Genomic DNA, 19,635 nt, shown 5'->3' on the forward strand with positions numbered 1-19,635 from the left:
TGATTTCACTTCCTTTGGGAATAGTAGCGGAGTTACTAAATCAAACGATAGCTGTGGTAGCTGCATTTTGAATTTGTATATCTCCCACCTAATAGTTCAACAGCACCAAACTGCTTAGGATTGCCTACTTATCACACATCAGCCCTAATTCATGGAATGCCTTCCTTCTACTCTGACATAGCATTTTAAGGCTCATCTATGGCTTTCTCTCCTTCAAGAAACTTCCCTTGGCCTCTTTCTCCCTTCCCTATTGACCTGTGGCCTCATTTTCCCTGTTCCCATAAACTAAGATGTTTATCACCAAAGTTAATAAATTATTTGAATATGTTAGTGGATGCCTTCTCCCTCACCAGACAGTGTGGGATATAGTTTATTTTTGGGTTTTCTATATTTGAGAGAAGACAATACATGTACAATAAGCATTCACATGAAAATCTAATAAGTTGCAGATTGTTGTGTTATCTACAGAGTCTCGCTTTAATCATCAAGGCTGGTCTTATACTTGCTACTTAAGTAAAATAGCCTGAAATTCATGATACTCCTGGCTCAGCCTCCTGAGTGCTTGGCATTACAAGCATGCATCATGTTGCTTAGATGCCATTTGAGACATTCAATAACATTTACATGTTAGCCACAGATATAAAATATAACTAAGGTAAAGTAACTACCTTTGAAAGTTCTCAAACTTAAAGTAAAATCATATTCTGTAATAGGTGCTATGTGTTCACAGAGATAGTTGTGAGACATGCTAAGAGAGAAAAAGCCCCTTGTTACCATGGGGGAATCTCCTCTCCTCAACTGCCCCGTCCTGGAAATGCTCAGAAGCATGTCACTTAGTTGATTTCATATCCCATCAAGTTGCCAATCAAGATGAATCATCATAATATCTCTGGCCTGTGTGGGTTTTTAAATTTTTTTTAATATTACTTCTGTGAAATAATGCTAAGTTTCTTAGCTAATTGAATGTTACTATAGTGTGCTAGGATATCTGCATTTACACTGTTTTTCATTTAGAGGTAAACACTAAAGTCTAATAATAAATAGACCTGTGTTAAAATCTATGAAAATAACAGATATGTTTTATGCTAAACTCACCATTGCTTCAAATTTAACTTTATTTGGGATTTCCTTTTATTTCAGATCTGAAAATTCATCTTCAGACGACTGACTATGGCAACTTCTTGGCTAATGAAACAAATCCACTTACTGTTTCCAAAATTGACACTGAGATGAGGAAAAAGCTCTGCAGAGAATTTGAGTATTTCAGGAATCATTCTCTAGAGCCCCTCAGCACATTTCTCACATACATGACGTAAGTATAACAGGGTGCTCTATTAAGTCCCACTGTGCCTGGGCAAATGACCACTAATAGTTACCAGTGGGATATTAGGTCTGACTGCCAGTAATTTTGAATACATACAGACTTTAGGAACTGATAAAGCCCCCAGTCATATTTTCACATTAGAGAAAAAGATTTCATTAATATAAAGGCCATTGTAGAGGTAGTCTCCGGAAAAAAACGGGAGCTGATGCTTAAAGTACTAGTACTAAAAGTAAACCTTTTGTGATGCACTTTGTATCATTTGTGGGGCTGGTGATGAGACATCACACCTTGTTCCTATGATCACTTCTGCCTCCCCCAGTTCCTCTCCTTAACAGAATAAGTAACTCCTGCATAGTATCTTAGTTACCTCCTCATTACTGAAACAAAAGTATGGGGAAAAAATCAATTTAAAAGGGAAGAAGAGTTTGTTTCAGTTTAGAGTGAGATCCAGGTCACATTCCATCATGGTGGGCAAGGCACAGCAACAGGAGCTTGGGGCAGTTGGTCATCTTCAGCACAGTCAGGAAGCAGAATAAAGAATGCTGCTGCTCAGCTATCGCTCTCTCTCCTTTTTATCAAGCCCTGGACCCCAGCCCCAGTTAAGATGAGTCTTCTCACTTCATTGAACATAATCAAGATCATGTCACACAGGTATGGCCAGAGGCTAACCTGATCTGAATAATCCCTAGCAAGTGATTGATTATTCTAGGTCCCATTGTGTTGACAGACAACATAAAGTATCACAGATAGTTCCATCTATTTTATTTTTGTTCCTCACCAGTGGTTTCAGACTTTTAATGTGTGAGCCCCTAACCCCCACACAAACATAAATTGAACTCAAATTGCATCCAGAACTCGAATGAGCCATTCATATCTTTGTGCTCCTCAAGTTGTCCTAGCTAGGAAAAAAGGCTTGCAATAAATGAGTTGCATATTATTTAGGTAAAATTTACATAGGAGTTACACCATTATGAATTTTCACTGGCACCAAGCTTTCTAGACACTCAATATTTGTGCAGAATGATGTCAGCAATGGACAAGTGCTTGGTTGTATGAACCAAAATCAGTGAGAATGAAACAAAAGAATTAGACTTGGTTAAAAAAAAAATACTGTGCTCAGTACAAGAGATGAATTAGGACAACAAGTAGAAAATGGGCATTGAGATACATGTGGGGAGGACTGGGAGATTCCCCACACTAGTCAGAGCCAGGTTCTAAAAAGTAAAAGAAAGGTGGGGCAAGCCAGTGACAGAGGTGCCTTTGGAAAGTCAGATTTGGCCTCTCTTGTCTGACTGCTCAGTAATGCATAAATTATGATGATTCAGGGACCAGGACAAGGAAGACACTGCTTCTGTGCCTCTATCCTTTCTTCCATCCTGCCATTGTGCAGATAGCAGCAGCTCTGACCTTGAGTCCAGTGAATAGAGAACAGAAGAACTAAGAATATCCAAATCGTTTGCTGAGCTGAATAAAGCCAGATGGATGCTAACTGCTGCACATGACTTTCATTCACGAGAAAAGAACATGTCAGCAAGATTTCTCACACTCAGCAGGTAGTTCTTGGAATCTAAAAATGACACCCAGAAAACACTCCATAGAAACTGAATTCCATTCCCAGGCTTTAATACAAAGGGAAACCAATTTTGAGTTTCTGGCTTCGATACTGGGAGAGACCAGAAATAATCGAAGACTCTTCTGTTTGGGATTTCATACAGTATCCTGTTATTAGAAGATCAACTATACTTCATCAGTATGTCTTCAGGGAAAAGGGCTGAGGCTGTTGTTCTATATTAGAGCACTTGGCTGGCATGGATAAGGCCCTGGGTTCCTTCTCCCATTCTACAAAAAAGAGGAAGAGGAAGAAGAGGAATCAGAAAAATATAAGAACCACACTGTTCCATCTGGCCTCTTCTCCTTCACCCAGTTCCTCTCTCCCAAGTAAACATTCCTCAGTTTCTTATGTGTTTTTCCATGAAAATACTTATGTGTCTTAGTATTAGCATACATTCTTATTCATCACTTCATAGTGAAGTGTACACAGATGGTATCTTTCATTTTAGGCTTTTCTCCTCTTACCATTTCTTAAAGATATCCTTTCGAACACCATTCAGTAAAAAACCTGTAGATTCTGTGTTTACTATATGTCGTGACTCTAGTTACCAGTCTTCTATTGACAAGCAGCTAAGCAATTTCTATTTCTTTCCCTTACAAATAAAATTGCAGTTAGCTTATTTCTGTAAAGACCTTTCATTTCAGGGCAAGGAATGAAACTCCAACGCCTTATATTTTCTAGGTAAAGTGACTTCTCTGCCACTAAGTGACATGCCAAGGCATCTCTGAAGATCTTGAATTTACTTCAGAGAAAAGAATGTGCTTTTATCACTGCTTTTGGTTTGGTTTGCTTTTTAAGACAGACTCTGTGTAGGCGCTCCTAGTAGTCTCTGACTCACGGTGTAGCCCTGACTGGTTTCAAGTTTATGACCTTTCTCAGCTTAGGAATTTGCATTTTTTGTTTTGGCAAATATTGCTAAGTTGTTCTCAACAAAAATAGCACCAATTTGCACCTCAAAAACAGTACATGAGAAGGCCTGCATCTTTATTCCATTTCCAATATTACCTATTATCTTTTAATTTTTGCCAACCCAAGTAGATTAGCAAATGGTTTCATTTTCCTTCAATTTAAAGATATTTATGAGTTAAAGTAATTATTTCATATTTGCTATGTATGCATTTACTGTCTAATTAAATACTTTAAATAAATACCCATTTTGTTGGAATTTGTAGCACTTTTAGTTACTATGTAAGACATTTTGTAATTAAGAAAATCAGAATTTTATAGTATGTGTTGCAAAGCTATTTTCTTGGTTTGAAATAATTTAATTTTATAGTATTTATTGTTACTGTTTTCTATAGAAACATTGAGCTTTGGGGAGGCACTGAGATCAAACTCAGGGCCTCGTAGGCTAGGCAAGTATTTCACAACTAAGTCATACCCCCAGACCTAATCATCACTTTTAATCTGTTGTATTCTCTAATGTTTTCTTCTATTGATCTCTCATCATTTTATACTGTCCAATTTAGAAAACCTTCTTCTATTCCAGATTCATAAATATATCCACTTATCTTTTCCTCCATTTTCTAGTTGATGATGTTTTATTTTACATTTAAAGCTTTGGTCTCTCTTAGAATTCATTTGGTTTTAAAGAAAATCAGTAAATATCTAGGTAGAATTTTTTCCCAGTAGCTCTCCAGTTGTTATTATATCCTATCCATGAGTAAGTAGGAGGAATGATCATAGCTCAAGGAAGAAAGTAATTGATAATCCTGCAACACTGGTTAGTGTCCATGGTTCTTGTCATTCACTCCATTTATTGATAGGCAAGAAATAGATGCTGAACATTTTTGGCACATATGTGTATATGTGTGTGTAGTGTATGTATGGTATGGTATATGATGTGATATGTCATGTATGCACATGTGTATACAGATGCATGCATTCCTGTGCATGTGTGTGCAGAGATTAGAGGAGGATGTCAAGAGTTTTTCCACTATCTTTCATACACTTAGTATCTCTGAGTCAATCTGGAAGGGCAGTTTCCCTTCATCAAGCTCCAGTGATAGTAGTCTCTGCTACTCCCTCCTATTCCCCTCAAGACTGGGATTACATACATTACAAACATGCATGGCCATACCCAGTGTGTTAAAGTGTGTGCTAGGGAATCAGACTGGGGCAAGTGCTCATGACTCCTCCTCCACAGCAAGGGTTTTTGTTAACTGAACCACCTTTCCAGTCGAATGCTGACTTTTTAAAATTTTTATTTATTTATTTGAGAGCGACAGAGAGAGAAAGAGGTGGATAGAGAGAATGGGTGTGTCAGGGCCTTCAGTCACTGAAAATTAACTCCAGAAGCATGAGCCCCCTTGTGCATCTGGCTTACGTGGGTCCTGGAGAATCAAGCCTTGAACGGGGGTCCTTAGACTTCACAGGCAAGCACTTAACCACTAAGCCATTTCTTCAGCCCTGATGCAGACATTTTTTAATATTTTATTTATTTTAGAGAGAGAGAGAGAAACAGAAAGAGAGAGAATGGGCATGCCAGGGCCTTTAGGCACTTCAAATGAACTTCAGATGCATGTGCCACCTTGTACATCTGGCACTACATGGGTACTAGGGAATTGAACTCCAGTCCTCAGGCTTTACAAGCAAGTGTGTTCCCTGCTGAGCCATCTCTCTAGCCCTGATGTTTCTAAGAATGCAGTGATGAAGATTAGTATGAACTTGGATCTGACTCAATCCAGGAATTCTGGAAGCCTTCCCACAAGGTTGACATTGCTTCCGAGCTGGGTAATATGGTAGAAAATTCAATATCAGAGAAGACTCAGCATGTGGGGTAGAAGCATATAGATAAGAAAGGTATCCCTGTCATGGGTCTTGGGTCAGTGTGGGCTGGATGATCTGTGCCAAGAGGGAAGGGATAAATAGAAAAGAAAGGCTTGGTAAACTAAACTGCGACCAGACTTTTAGAAAGATTTTGATTCCAGGCTAAGGATGTTGGACTTTGTTACATCAAAGTTGTGTGTGAGTGTGTGTATGTGTGTGCACGCATGTGCATTCCCATGTCTGTGGCTGGGGAATGAACCAGGGCATTACACATGCAAGCACTCTATCACTGAGCTGTATCTCAGGTCCTTTTTGCTTTACTTTTTCTTTCTAAAACATTGACTCATGTACAAAGCAGTGAGTTTCATTAAGGGAATTTATACATACTTTGCTTTTGTTGATCCTCTTCCCCCGCTCCCCTCTTTCAAACCCCTGGGCCCCTCCTGCTGGTCCCCTTCCTCACTCCACTGCCCTCCCTCTGCTCTCATGTCACATATTAGCCATCAGGAAAATGGAAGTTAAAAATGCTTTGAAATTTGCCATGGGGGAAAGGTGTCCTATAGTTCTGAAATAATGTTTCTTATGCTTCTAGAATGTTTTGCAAAGTAAAGTCTATATCTAGCTCCCATTAACTTCCATCAAATAGAATTACTTCCTATTATATTAGAAAATGCCTAAGGTGACATTATAGAAATGTCTAAGTGCACCCAAAGAGAGGCAGTCTAAATTTAAGCTGATTAGCTTAAGCATTGCACATTTTATTTGAGATAATTACTGTACAGGAGAAACTTATTTTGAAAATGTGGAACAGATATTTTTAAATCCTAAGTAGAAGGGATATCTGAAGGGTTTGCATACTGTAATTACACACAGTTGTATGAAACAAAGGAATGGATCCAATTGCATTTTCATGAAGACTATCTAATGCAGGCCTGCCTTGGTTTATTTTTCTTCTTGCTTAACCAGTACTTTCTAGCAGCATCTCAACTTCTTATCTCTTTTGTAGCCATCTCTTAAAACTAATCCTTTATATGATGACTAAAGAAATATACCCTGCAGTATGAGTAGAGAACAGTCAGCTTTCCCTAACCATGGGGTCTGCCTCTGCCCATGAAACAAGCACGGATCAAAAATATTTCTAAAACATTGCCTCTTCTGTACTGAACATGTGCAGAGGTTTTGTTGACTTTATTCTGTAAATAATAAAACAAATACCTACATAAAATTTACATTATATTCAGTAGTATAAAGTCATTCAGGTATGATTTAAAATGTATGGGAGGCAATGTGCAGGTTATATACAAATACTAAGTTATTTGCCTAAATAAATTAAGCATTTGTGGATTTTGGTATTTTTAGGGGTTCTGGAGCCAAGCCTCACCATAGGAACTAATAGATGACTGAAATGAGATATACTAGGTTAAGAATTTAAGCTCAGTGAGAATATGAGGAGACTCTAACATGGGTATACAATATACTGATTTAATCCTTCAAAAAAAGTCACTCAAAATCTTGGCTTCTACCTAATGGAATAATGTACATTTATACAAAACAGAGTTATGAATTTAAGAATATGATGCCAACTCCAAACAAAAGAGTAGGGCCACTGGGCATGGTGGTACACACCTTTAATCCCAGCACTCGGGATGCAAAGGTAGGAGATTGCTGTCAGTTCAAGGCCACCCGAGACTACATAGTTAACTCCAGTTTAGCCTGGGCTAGAGTGAGACTCTACCTCAAAAAAAAAAAAAAAAAAAAAGTGCAGGACCTTCTATTTTAAAATATTTAATAATTTCAAACTGAGTATGATGGTGCACACCTTTAATCTGAGCACTCAGGAGACAGAGATAGGAGTATCATCATGAATTCCAGGTCAGCTTGAACTAGAGTGAGACCCTACCTCAACTCCCCCACAAAATATTTAATAACTTCAAGAAAACAATGCTAAATAATTAAACAAAATTGGGGTCATAGGTCACATATCCATGAAACTGACCAAAAGATATGTATCTGTATTTACACAATACATAAGCCTACCCAACATACATTCATGCACTCCAGCATAATGTTAAACTGTGAAAGAGAAAAGGATCCATAATGAGGAAATACCAGAGCTAAGGATGGTAGGGTGGAGTTGTATTTCTATGTGGATGTTGCTGCACTCAGGAAAATCCAGCAGTAAGAATAGAAAACACCATTTTACCTGGTACCTGGGTTGTGGATGCCAAATGACATCAGCAAAATTAGTATCTAACAGAAATCATATGATCACCTCAATTGATACAGTAAATGTCTTTAACAAAATTCATTACCTCTTAATGACAAAAATCTGAGGAAGCTAGGAATGGAAGGAATCTATCTCAGCCAAATAAAGGGAAAATACGACAATTTTGTAGCTAATATCATGATAAATTGAAGAAAACCCAAGCCTTGTCACTAAGATCAGGAATAAGGCAAAGGTGCCCACCCTCTCTATGTTTATTTAACATAGCATTTGATGTTTTAGCTACAGCAATATGGTAAGGGAAAGAATTAAGAAGAATACAAATAGGAAAAGATGGGCTCAAGGTATCCTTATTTACAAATAATATGTAAGACAGCCTAAAGACTCCTACAGCTGATAATCACTTTCAGAAAACCAAAAACACACAAAAATCAATAGATTCCTTACATATGAATGAAAAAAACATCTTTTGAGAAGGAAATCAAGGATTGTAATGATTAATATAATGAAAATGGCCACCTCTACCAACGCCAATCTACAAATTCAATGTAATCCCAATCAAAATTCTAGGACAATTCTACACAGACATAGAACAATTCTAAAATTTATATGGAAGCACAAAAGATGTTAGATAGCCAAAACAATCCTGAACAAAAAGACTACTACTGGATGTATCACATGGTACTAGCATAAAAATGACATGTAAATCAATGGGATACAATACAGGATCCAGATATTGGTGCATTCAACTACAGGCACCTGATTTGTTTGTCTTTTTTGATTTTCTGAGATAAGGTCTTGCTCTAGCCCAGGCTGACCTGTAATAATTCACTCTTTGATCTCAGGATGGTCTCAAACTCATGGTTTTCCTACTACCTTGGCCTCCCAAGTGCTAGGATTAAAGGCAAGGGTCACCAAGCCTGGCCTAGGCCTAGCAATATGATTTTGACAAAATGTCAAAAATACACATTGCAGAAAAGATAGCTTCTTAAAAAAGAGTGCTGGGAAAATGAAATGTCTGTATGTTTTAAAATTAAGCTAGACTCTTGTCTCTAACCCTACACACATGTACACACATGCACACACATGCACACACACACACACACACACACACACACACACAATCAACTTCATAGTCTTTACATAGGTAAAGCTTTTCTGAGTAGGACTAGGAAAATAATATGAATAATTGCTAAATGGGACCACATGAAATTTAAAAGGTTTTGTATAGCACAGGAAACAATCAGTTGAGTGAAGAGGCAGCCTACAGAATGGGAGTAAACATTTTCCAGCTACACATCTAACAGAGGATTAACTTCTAGAATATAAAAAAAAGCTCAAAATACTAAACATGAAACAATGAACAGCGCAATCAAACAGTGGGCTATGGAACTAAGCAGTGTTCAAAAGAAAAAAATCCAAAGGCCTTGTACCTAAAAAAAAAAGATGTTCACCATTATTAGTCTTCAGAAAAATGCAAATTAAAACTACTCTGAAATTCAACAGGATACCTTCCAGTGAATTGTTGGCCAGGGAGGTCACTGATACCCCCAAAACATTACAAGCCATTCCCAAGGCCCTTGGTTTCCCACCAGGAATAGATGGTAAGACCCTATTACTGAAGACTCCACATACTTGGGCTGCAAGGTCACTGAGAAACCCTGCTGGAGCTGAGCTGAAAACCTCCAAGTAGACCAGCTGACAGAAAGTTGGAAAAAGCTATGTTGTGTGTAGATCAAGGAGAGGGAGAGAAACCACAAAGGCTGCATGTCTGTTCTCTCTCATATGGGGATCCCAGCTTTGAATTTTTAGATTAGTCTCTCTATGTCAGAGTTAGTGTTTATGAAGGTCAGAGAGTCAATAAGGGGGCATGGAGGGAGATTTTTCAGTGGGGGTAGTAGAACACATGTGACATGAAAGTAGAGCTTAATAGTGGGCGAGCAGGTTAATCAGGGATAGGGAAAGGAGGCTAAGGGACAAAAGGGGTGATAGGAGGATGAACATATGAGGACATATGAACATGTTATATGGAAACCTACTACTTGGTAAGCCAATTTAAAATATTTTTAAAGTGTTTGATTAAGGGTCTCATACCACTCCAGATGTTATTAATCCCAAATTCTAGTTCTAGGGATGAGACATTTCCAAATTAGTTGTCACAGAGGCTACAGAGACCTTAATAACAATATAGGCTATTACTTTTGTTCTTGGTTGCCCACCAACACAGGATGATAGCAAGTCCCTTTTACTGAAGATACCACTCTTTGTTTGCAGGATGTAGAGAAACTAAGCTGGAAGGGAGCTGGAAGCTTCCTCCATGCCTCCTAGCTTTCTTTACACCTGAAGCTATTATGCAAGCTTATGGGACACAAAAGTCCTACCTAGTGGTGGACCCTGTGTGCTCCACAACTGACATGTCAGGAAAGAGATATCTACTAGTATAATACTGGTATAAATATTAAAAGAGTAACCAACTACTTTCTGATTGGATTTGAAGCCTACTTCACTTAAGCTAATTCACACCTAGTACTGGAAACCAGGCTAAAAACCTATGGCCAGGGACATAGGCTCTAGAGGGGACCTTGCTAAGTATAGTTATGCTAAATGGACAGCATGTCCAACCGCCTGCTAAATATCTGCATTTGTTCTCACAGATTAGTACTGTTTGAAGAGTCCATCTCAGTAATTTCTTACTACAATTGGTAGAGGTTAATTCAAAGACACATAGCTGGAAAAATTGTCAGGAACAAGTGACTGCTGTGTACTCATCTTCAACAAGACATTGCAATCACCCCCTGCAAGGCTCAGGGAACTTCTAACAAGATGAAGGGTGGAAAGAATGTAAAAGCAGGAGGAAGAGGAGGGGAGCTGTGGAACCCTGTTTTCTGGATATGGCATGACTCTCACACTCATGAATTCAGAGCAACTGTGGTTTATGGCACAAGACAGCCTGTGAAGGCACCACCATGAATGCAGGAGGGCCCATGAGACTGCACACCTCCCAGAGTAACAAACGGTAGCTAAGGGTTGCCAGGAAACAGTGAACCAGGTTCATCAGTAGGATAGCCAGTGCTCAATTTTCCGTTTTGCCATAAATGATCTTCCACCCACACTCCTGCAAGAAACCTGAACTTAACTCAGTATGTTAAAAAAAAAAGCATGAAAGTAAGATGAGTATTAATGGGGAAGAAGGGTGCTAAGGAGAAAGACAAGGGATAAGTGAGGACAAAGGTGGGGTATAAGGTCAAAATACATTACCCATATGAAAATGGAAAAAAATCCATTGAAACCAAACTGGAAATTAAGGAAAATATTGAAATGGAAAAATATATTGTTTGAAAGTTAAAGACATTTAAGGCAATAGAGATGGGAGAGCTTAGGATACCATTGCTCCAGTAGTTTTTCAGATTGGAGGACAAAGTGGCCATTTTCTCTACTTTGGGCTTTATCCATCATCTGGCTACCCATCAGTCATCCACCAGGGGGCACCTTTCATCCCATTAACCTGCTTTCCTAAGTGCTGCTGAGTTTCAAAATTTGATGCTCTTCTAAAACCTTTTTTACTTGACAGAAAATGAAATCTACTCTGGTACTGATCCTATCTATTGCTGTTGTTTGATTTTATCTTCCTTTTTAAAAATTGAAATGAAGCAAGCTTGTGTTTTTAAAAACTGAGTTTTAAATTAACTAAATACTATCTACAAAACAGTACTTTTGTAATCAGTTCACATGTATTAGATTCATTTAATTCTCATATCATCCCTACTGGTGGCACTATTGTTATTGGATTTTTGGAGCTAAGGAAACAAATTAAGTACTCATGCCAAATAGCAGTTGCAACCATTCGTAAATTTGATGTATATCTTTCCAAATAACTCCCATGTGAAAAAGTTTCATATATATGTATAAACTTATATGTAAGCACAAATATCTCTGCATACTTAGCTTTAGTGTTTTAAAACAGTAACATAATATTTTAGGTTGTGGTGGTTTGATTCAGGTGTCCCCCATAAACTTAGGTGTGCTGAATGCTAGGTTCCCAGCTGATGGAGATTTGGGAATTAACACCTCCTGTAGGGAATGTATTGTTGGGTGGGGGTTGCTTATGGGTTTTCTAGCCATTTTCTCCATGCCAACATTTGGCATATTCTCCTGTTGCTATTGTTCACTTGATATTGGTGAGGGGGTGATGTCTACCCTCTGCTCATGCCATCATTTTCCATGACATCATGGAGCTACCCCTTGAGCCTATAAGCCAAAATACTCTTTTCCTACAAGCTGCTCTTGGTTGGGTGATTTCTAACAGTAATGCAAACCTGACTGCAACAGTAAAGTGGTACCGAGGTGTGGGATTGCTGCTAGACACCTGACTGTGTGGCTCTGGCCTTTGGAGCTGATTTTCAAGAGGAATGTGGGAGGATTTGAAACCTTGGCCCAAGAGATGCCTTGCAATGCTGTAAGTACAGCTTGATGGACTATTCTGGTCAGAGTTAAAAGACTTGAATGTAGGAAAAACTATGGACTATAAAGTTTGGCTTATGAGGGTGAGAAAAAGCTTTACTTGGACTGGGTTAGCAATTTGTGTGAGAAGCTTGCTGTTATGCCCGTGTCCTGAGAAGTTGTGTAGGGTTGCTTTGCATAGAAATGAACTGGTGTGAGCAGAAGAATATAGCACAAAAAAGAAATCTTTTGGCCCAAACTGTTTCCCATTCATCTGCAATTGTATGAGAGATTATAACCTTTGTGATTAGGCCAGCTGACCTGCATTGGGACAACAGAAAACATGCAGTCTCTTAGAGGTGCCTGAATGCTGAAGGAGTGTCTTGTTCTTCAAAGTCTGTTTTATTATCCCCTGGATTAACAAATTGGCATCCCACCTGATATTATGGAGTATAGAAAGGCAGGAAAGTGAAGGTCATTGAATATGCATCACAGTCTTGTGTTTTAAAAATGGCCTGCATGGCTACCCAATGGAGCCGTGAGGATGGACTGTGGAGATGCCAGGACCACGAGATAGCTGCTAAGGAGAGCTGCCAGCCCCTGATGAAGTTTTCCAGGACTATGGGTAGCCTAGCTGGAGGGGCTAAATTGGAACTCCAGAGACTTGTCACTGGTTAGAATTATCCATCTTGGAGATTTGTCATTGACTAGAGTTGTTGGATTTGGAGCTACAGTTCTATGTTTGCCCTGTTTAAATCTTGTGTTGGCTGAATATTTCTTTGTTATGCACAATGCTGTCTTCTGCAGTGTACGTGTTTATTCTGTACCATTATGGGATTTGGGGGGGGGTGGCATTATGGCTTGGGGAAATTTTTTTTGCTGTTTTTTTTTTAAATTTATTTATCATTCATTGATTTAGTTTTTTAAAATTTAATTTATTAGTTTTCTTTTCAGCAAATACAGGCAGTTTGGTACCATTGTTTAGGTCATCTATGATCTACCCCCTCCCATTGGACCCTCCTTGTTGATGTAAATGGGTCGTGCATTGTGGAGTTAGCCCACAGTTATTGGAACGATAAATGTCTCTGCATATTATGACCCGCGTGTCTAGTGCCAGAAGGTGCTACATGGGCGACTGGGGGAAATGACCAATATCTTGCTTGAGGAATTTTAAAGTTGAACTGAATGTACTGTTGGAGATTTAGCAACTAACACCACCTGGAGCAGTGCATTCTTGGGGGCAGGCTTATGGATTTTATAGATAGCTTCCCCTTGCCAGTGTTTGGCACAGTCTCCTGTTGCTATTGTCCACCTGATGTTGGTGAGGAGGTGATGTCCACCCTCTGCTCATGCCATCATTTTCCCCTGCCATCATGGAGTTTCCCCTCAAGTCTGTAAGCCAAAACAAACCTTTTTCTCCCCAACAAGCTTTTCTTGATCCTGTGATTTCTACCAGCAATGCAAACCTGAGTGGAACACAGGTATTGCCTATAATTTGTCTATCTTGTATTTATTATTAATTTTCCACATGTCTATATCTCTGTATGTCTTCTATAATGAATATAATATATCTTATTGTGTTGAATGCGTCATAATTTATTTAGTCATTCCTTTTTCAAATTATGTTGTTTATTTGTCTGTCCGCTTGTTCATTGGGTTGGTCTCTGTGTTTCCTAAGCAGACCTTAAGCTCACAGTCCTCTTTCCTCAGCCTTTGATCACAGGCATGTGCTAATGTGCCACTATTCTGGGTTTAGCTGTTTCATTCATTTTTGATGTAATGCTGTAACCAATACCACTATCCATATACCTGTGTCACATCTTATATCAGATTTCTTTAGGATGTAGGAGTGAAATTGCTTTTCAAAAGATATGCAATAGTTTTGGATTTTGACATTAGCACATTGTTCCATAATACTCTAGGAATGTTTGAAAATCTTGCTTATTTTCTGTCCTCTCAGCTGGAAAAGTGATTCTCTAAAACCTTTTCTGAATGATATTTTAAATAGCACCCTACTGTTTTGACAGTGTGGAGAATGGGCTGTGATAGATGTTCACAGCATGGTTAACTGATCTGACAAGATTCACTCCACTAGTGGTTTTTTTTTTTTTCCTGTAAATTACTGGAATGTTTCTTGAATGGCTGAAAGAGAAGCAATATTGGAGATTATCCTTAGTATTATGATTATTCTCCTGGATGGAAAAGTTACAGAAAATGTGAGATATAGGAAGCTAGAACTGCAAGGAAGGGAACTCAGTATAAGATGCCACCTAGCAGGTATTTTCTTTACTTCTTTTTTCACAAGAAAATGTACTCAATTGAAAAATAAAATGTGTTCTTGTTCTGTGTAAAGAACACATATAATCCAGCCCTCTGTGAGGCCACCAAAACATATTTGATAAAGTTCTTGTATTCATAATATTATAGTCACTAAAATGGATATTAATTATAAATAACAATATTTCAAATAAACATGTACAGTGACTTACTCAAGAATACATAGTTGAAAATTTCAGAATTAGTAGTGAAATTCAGGTTTTATGTTCTATTACCTATGCAGTTAATATCTGTGAATGAATGTGCTTACTAGTCTTTACATTCATAACCGCTTTCCCAGTATATGTACATGGAAATTAGAGAGATATAGCTTCCAATTGGAGAGATTTTAATAGGTTAAGTAAAAACAGAGTTGAATCTATGAACTTTTAGCATCTTTATGCATCTAAAGAAGATAAAGTACAAAGATAACAGTGTGAAAAGGACAAATTAATGTGAGGAATTGCCAAGCCAGCAAATGGGTTAGACAAAGACTGTATAGAGCATCTTAAATACTAAATGGTTTAATAGTTCTAGAACTACCAGGGGTTTGAGAAATGCATTATGTTCAGCCTTCTTGCTTTTAAATATATAGGTGATGCTAAATTCTGAGTAATTTTTAGTACTTTATTTTGCTAGAAGTAAAAAAATAATGTGACAGTAAAATTGTTTTAAAAAATTAATTTACACATCCTTTATTTAAAAAACAGAAGCTTCAGAGAAGTAAGAAATGTTATAAAAAATGAAGAGATAGCAGAATGTTTATGAGGACATTCTAAGCCTCAGCAGACCGTTTAGCAAATCATGCAGCGTGGGAAGACTTCCTCACGTGAGCTCATGTGCTTAGCACTGGAATAAGCCATTCTAGAAGAAACAAAATGGTTATCAATGCAACCAAGGAAAGCTTCCACTTTAGAATTTGTCCACTGGAACATGCTTCTAACAGTCCTTTCTGTTCACCACCACAGGTAGGCCTATTAGGAGTGAGTCAATACCTTTCAATGAGCAGTTTTGTCGATCAATGAAGTAGCTTTCTTAAAGGTACCAGATTTGTATCTTAGACATACAGTTCTTTCTCTAGGTTCCATTCTATATTTCCCACATGTTCCAATGTGACCTAGCCAACATATCTTAGAGTCCAGGTCATCTGAGGCAGAATTGTTGTCATTGGGGATATAATGCATTTACTTTGCAGATAAAAGGATGTTGACATGGCCTGTTCATGAGAGAGGAACCTACAGCAGTCTAGCTGGTTATAAAACTGTTTCTCCCATGATCCAGTCAAATATCAGTCACAACACTTGTAGACAATGCATCTGTTATCATCACCAAGTGATTCACAACTTATTTGGGACCCAAGGAAGAAGTCTTGTAGTGCCTCCATCTAAAAACAGGGGTTAGACCTTTTTGTAGATAAAAATGATGTCATATAGAGCAGCCATTTAAGTACTGATTTGGTTTTGGCTTTTAGACATTTTTTATTAGTAGCATATGTTAATTGTACAAAATAATGGGATTACAAATTTTTATACATCCATTTAACACACTTTGATTATAATATTTTGAAGATAACAATTATACTCCCAAAGAGACAAATAGCAATCGAACTTTTTGTTTATTAATTTTATTTATTTATTTGAGAGTGACAGAGAGAGAGAGAGGCAGATAGAGAGGGAGAGAGAATGGGAGCACCAGGGCCTCCAGCCACTAAAGACAAACTCCAGATGCATGTGCTTCCTTGTGCATCTGGCTAACGTGGGCCCTGGGGAATTGAGCCTTGAATTGAGGTCCTTAGGCTTCACAGGCAAGCGCTTAACCGCTAAGCCATCTCTCTAGTACCAATTGAACTCTTTGAATGTCATAGACCTTAAAGAAACACCATATAAAATAACAAATGAAAGAAATCACAAGAATATGGATTATGACTGAGGATGAAGCTCAGTGGTAGAATACTTGTGTTCATGTGTGAAGCCCATTCCTTTCTAGGGTTCCAAGATGCCTATTTGTGTTTGTAACACTGAGGAGGGAGGGGCAGGAGAATCACTAAGTTCAAGGTTGTAGCTATACTGTCTCAACACACATGTGCACAGACACATGGACACACACACACATACAGAGATGCAAAACAGATTGCAATAGGGTTTTCAAAATACATATAAATCAAGCACTTGGGGGCTAGTGTCCCAACACATAATATCATTCATGGTCAAATGACTGTTACTCAGCTTCTTATTTTTACCTCCTCCCGTCCGAGATCATAGGTGAACTTTGAAAGGATTATTCTACTTAGAACTAAATGTAAAATTAGAGAGGAGAAAGGTCAGGCTTAATTTTAAAAAAAGGTAAAAACATTGCAGAATTTTTTTTAAATTAGTTTTCTATTCAGCAAATACAGGCAGTTTGGCACCACTATTAGGCTCATCAGTGACCTACCCCCTCCCCAATGGCCCCTCCTTGTTGATGCATATGGGTCGTGCATTGTGGAGTTAGCCCACAGTTATTGGTACAATAAATGTCTCTGCATATCATGACCCAACATATGGCTATGACATTCTTTCCACCCCCTCTTCCACAAAAATTCCCTGAGCCATGTTGGGTTCATTTTTGGTCTGCTTCAGTGATGAGGTGTTGGGAGCCTCTGAGGCTCTGGCTCTCTGATTTGGTAGGAGATGATTTTTCTCTGTGTTGGTCTCCTGCCCTCTTGTGCTGGTATCTGGTTCATCAGGAAAACAGCACCTTTGCTTGTTTTGCCAATTTTTCTTAGTTTCAGGCAGGGCCTTTTTGAGGTATGATGGGGTGGCTCTCTCCTTAGGATCTGCATCTATCTGAAAAAGAGAAGCAGAATCTCCAAAGGAGAGTAAGTTAGTACCAGGACAAATGAGATAACCCTTACTTTTTTAATACAGAGTTTAATAGGTGTAGGCCCTTTTATTAAAGATGATAGGGTATTTTCTGCTTCCATCCCTGCAAAGATGAGTTCATAGGAAAATTTCTTCTCAAAGTGTATGGTCCTTCTTTAGGCAAGGCACCCTACCATGCTTTCATGCATGTTAATAATCCTGAAGCCAACCTTTCAAAATTGAATAAACATTTCCATTCTTGCACTGAAGAAATGGAGAAGTTTGTAAACTAGATTTTAAATGGCATAACTGGACTTAGAATCAGGTTGATCTGTTCCAAAGCTTAAGTGCCTTGTGCTGTAACTACCTTCTTAAGGATTTACAACCAACATTTTTGCACATGATTTAATTTAATTTCAGCAGTGCTGTACAAAATCTGCCCCTTCTTGTCCCATGATGCCAGATTTGCTGTAATGGATTATCCATTTCCCTCTGTTACTTTTCACTCACCTACTTTAGTCTTGTCTCTTACCCCACCATACGACCAAAACGAAGCTACTGAGCCCCTTCCTAATTCACTCTGGCATTCCCACTTGCTACCCATCTCCCATCCATGCTGAGATAACAGTGTTTTGCTTTGCTCCTGTTACCATTTGGACTTTCTCAGTCCATCTCACAAAGTTTTTTTTTTTTTTTTTTAATGCCCCTAGAAATCTGTCTTATTTCCTTTTCAAAAATTTACATTTGTTTTTTTCAGTTCTTTTGTGTGTGTTTGTGTGTGTATTATGGGTCCCCCATAGAGCTTTGGAGCATGGTAGGCATGTATTCTATCTCAAGCCTCCAAAATATATACTTTAGTTGACATTATTTTATCTTCAACTGAAGGAGAAATAACAGACCAACTAAAAACAGAGTTATAAACCAAGGATGAGAAATTCATGTTTTATTCTAAAGAGAGAAGGAAGCCATTGAGAGATATTTAGGAGTGAGAGTGAAGGAATTGCTCATAAAGGTTGGAATTGCAGGGGAAGGCATAAACAGACTAGGGGCATGTGTGTTTGGAGCTCTTCTGATCATTTGAAGTGCCTGTAGGCAATCAAGCAGTCATTTTTCAGTACTGCCTTGGTTTTGGCTGTTAGATTTCTTACTAATAGCATTTATTAATTGTACAAAATAATGGGCTTATGACAATTTCATATATGCATTTAACACACTTTGATCATAATATATTGAAAGTAACAATTATATTCCCAAAGAGACAAATAACATTGAACTTCTTGAATGTCATATGGAATAACAATTGAAAGAACTTATAAGAATATGGATCATGGCTAATGATGTAGCTCAGTGATAGAACACTTGTGTTCATGCATTAAGCCCATTCCCAGCACTACAATAAACAAATTAAGATTATGAATCTTACAGCTTTATTTCACATTATAAACCCATGATAAAATTACTTGTGTATTCAAGACCATCATAATAGGAGGAAAAGATCATGACATCAAAATAAAAGAGAGACTGATTGAGATGGGGAGGGCATATGATGAAGAATGGAGTTTCAAATGGGAAAGTGGGGGAGGGAGGGTTTTGCCATGGAATATTTTTTATAATCATGGAAGTTGTTAATAAAAAAATTGTGAAAATAAATAAATAATATCTGGTCAAGCCGGGAAAAAATTACTTGTGTATTAAAAAGAAAAGAATATGGATCTGAGACTCATGAAGGAGATTTTATCTAGAAGTAAAGATCTGAAAATTGTGACCATACCTGAGATCATTGAGTGGAGCAGACTGAATGAGAGTAATATTAAAATGGAAACCTTGGTATCTACACACACATATTTCTTTGCTCTGTCAGATGAGAGAGTCTGAAAGAAACAAGCAAAACTAGTGCCCAAACTTTGCTCCTAATATCTTTCTCCCAAATAGGGAACAAAGAAGTTTTCTTAGAGAAATAGCTGATTCTGGGACTGGGACAGGAAATGCATAGAATTAGCCTGGATGCCCTTATAGGGCCAAAAAGTGAGGAAGTGCTAAAACCCAAAACCTTAGAGATGCAGGCATGTGAATGTAACACCAAGGTCAACTGAAAAAGCTCATAAAGGGC

At 38.1% G+C, this 19,635-nt stretch overlaps 1 protein-coding gene across 1 annotated transcript in view; it reads left to right on the forward strand.

Annotated features, from left to right (window-relative positions):
• Nucleotides 1–19,635, forward strand: part of Atp6v0d2 (ATPase H+ transporting V0 subunit d2) — a 47,388-nt gene that overhangs the window by 10,705 nt on the left and 17,048 nt on the right. The window contains exon 2 of the mRNA XM_004656917.2: nucleotides 1,141–1,312. Coding sequence (XP_004656974.1) covers nucleotides 1,141–1,312 — 172 coding nt within the window. The remainder of the gene's footprint in view (nucleotides 1–1,140; nucleotides 1,313–19,635) is intronic.

This window comes from Jaculus jaculus, chromosome 2, assembly GCF_020740685.1.
Source record: "Jaculus jaculus isolate mJacJac1 chromosome 2, mJacJac1.mat.Y.cur, whole genome shotgun sequence".
In the NCBI taxonomy this organism is placed as follows: Eukaryota; Metazoa; Chordata; class Mammalia; order Rodentia; family Dipodidae; genus Jaculus; species Jaculus jaculus.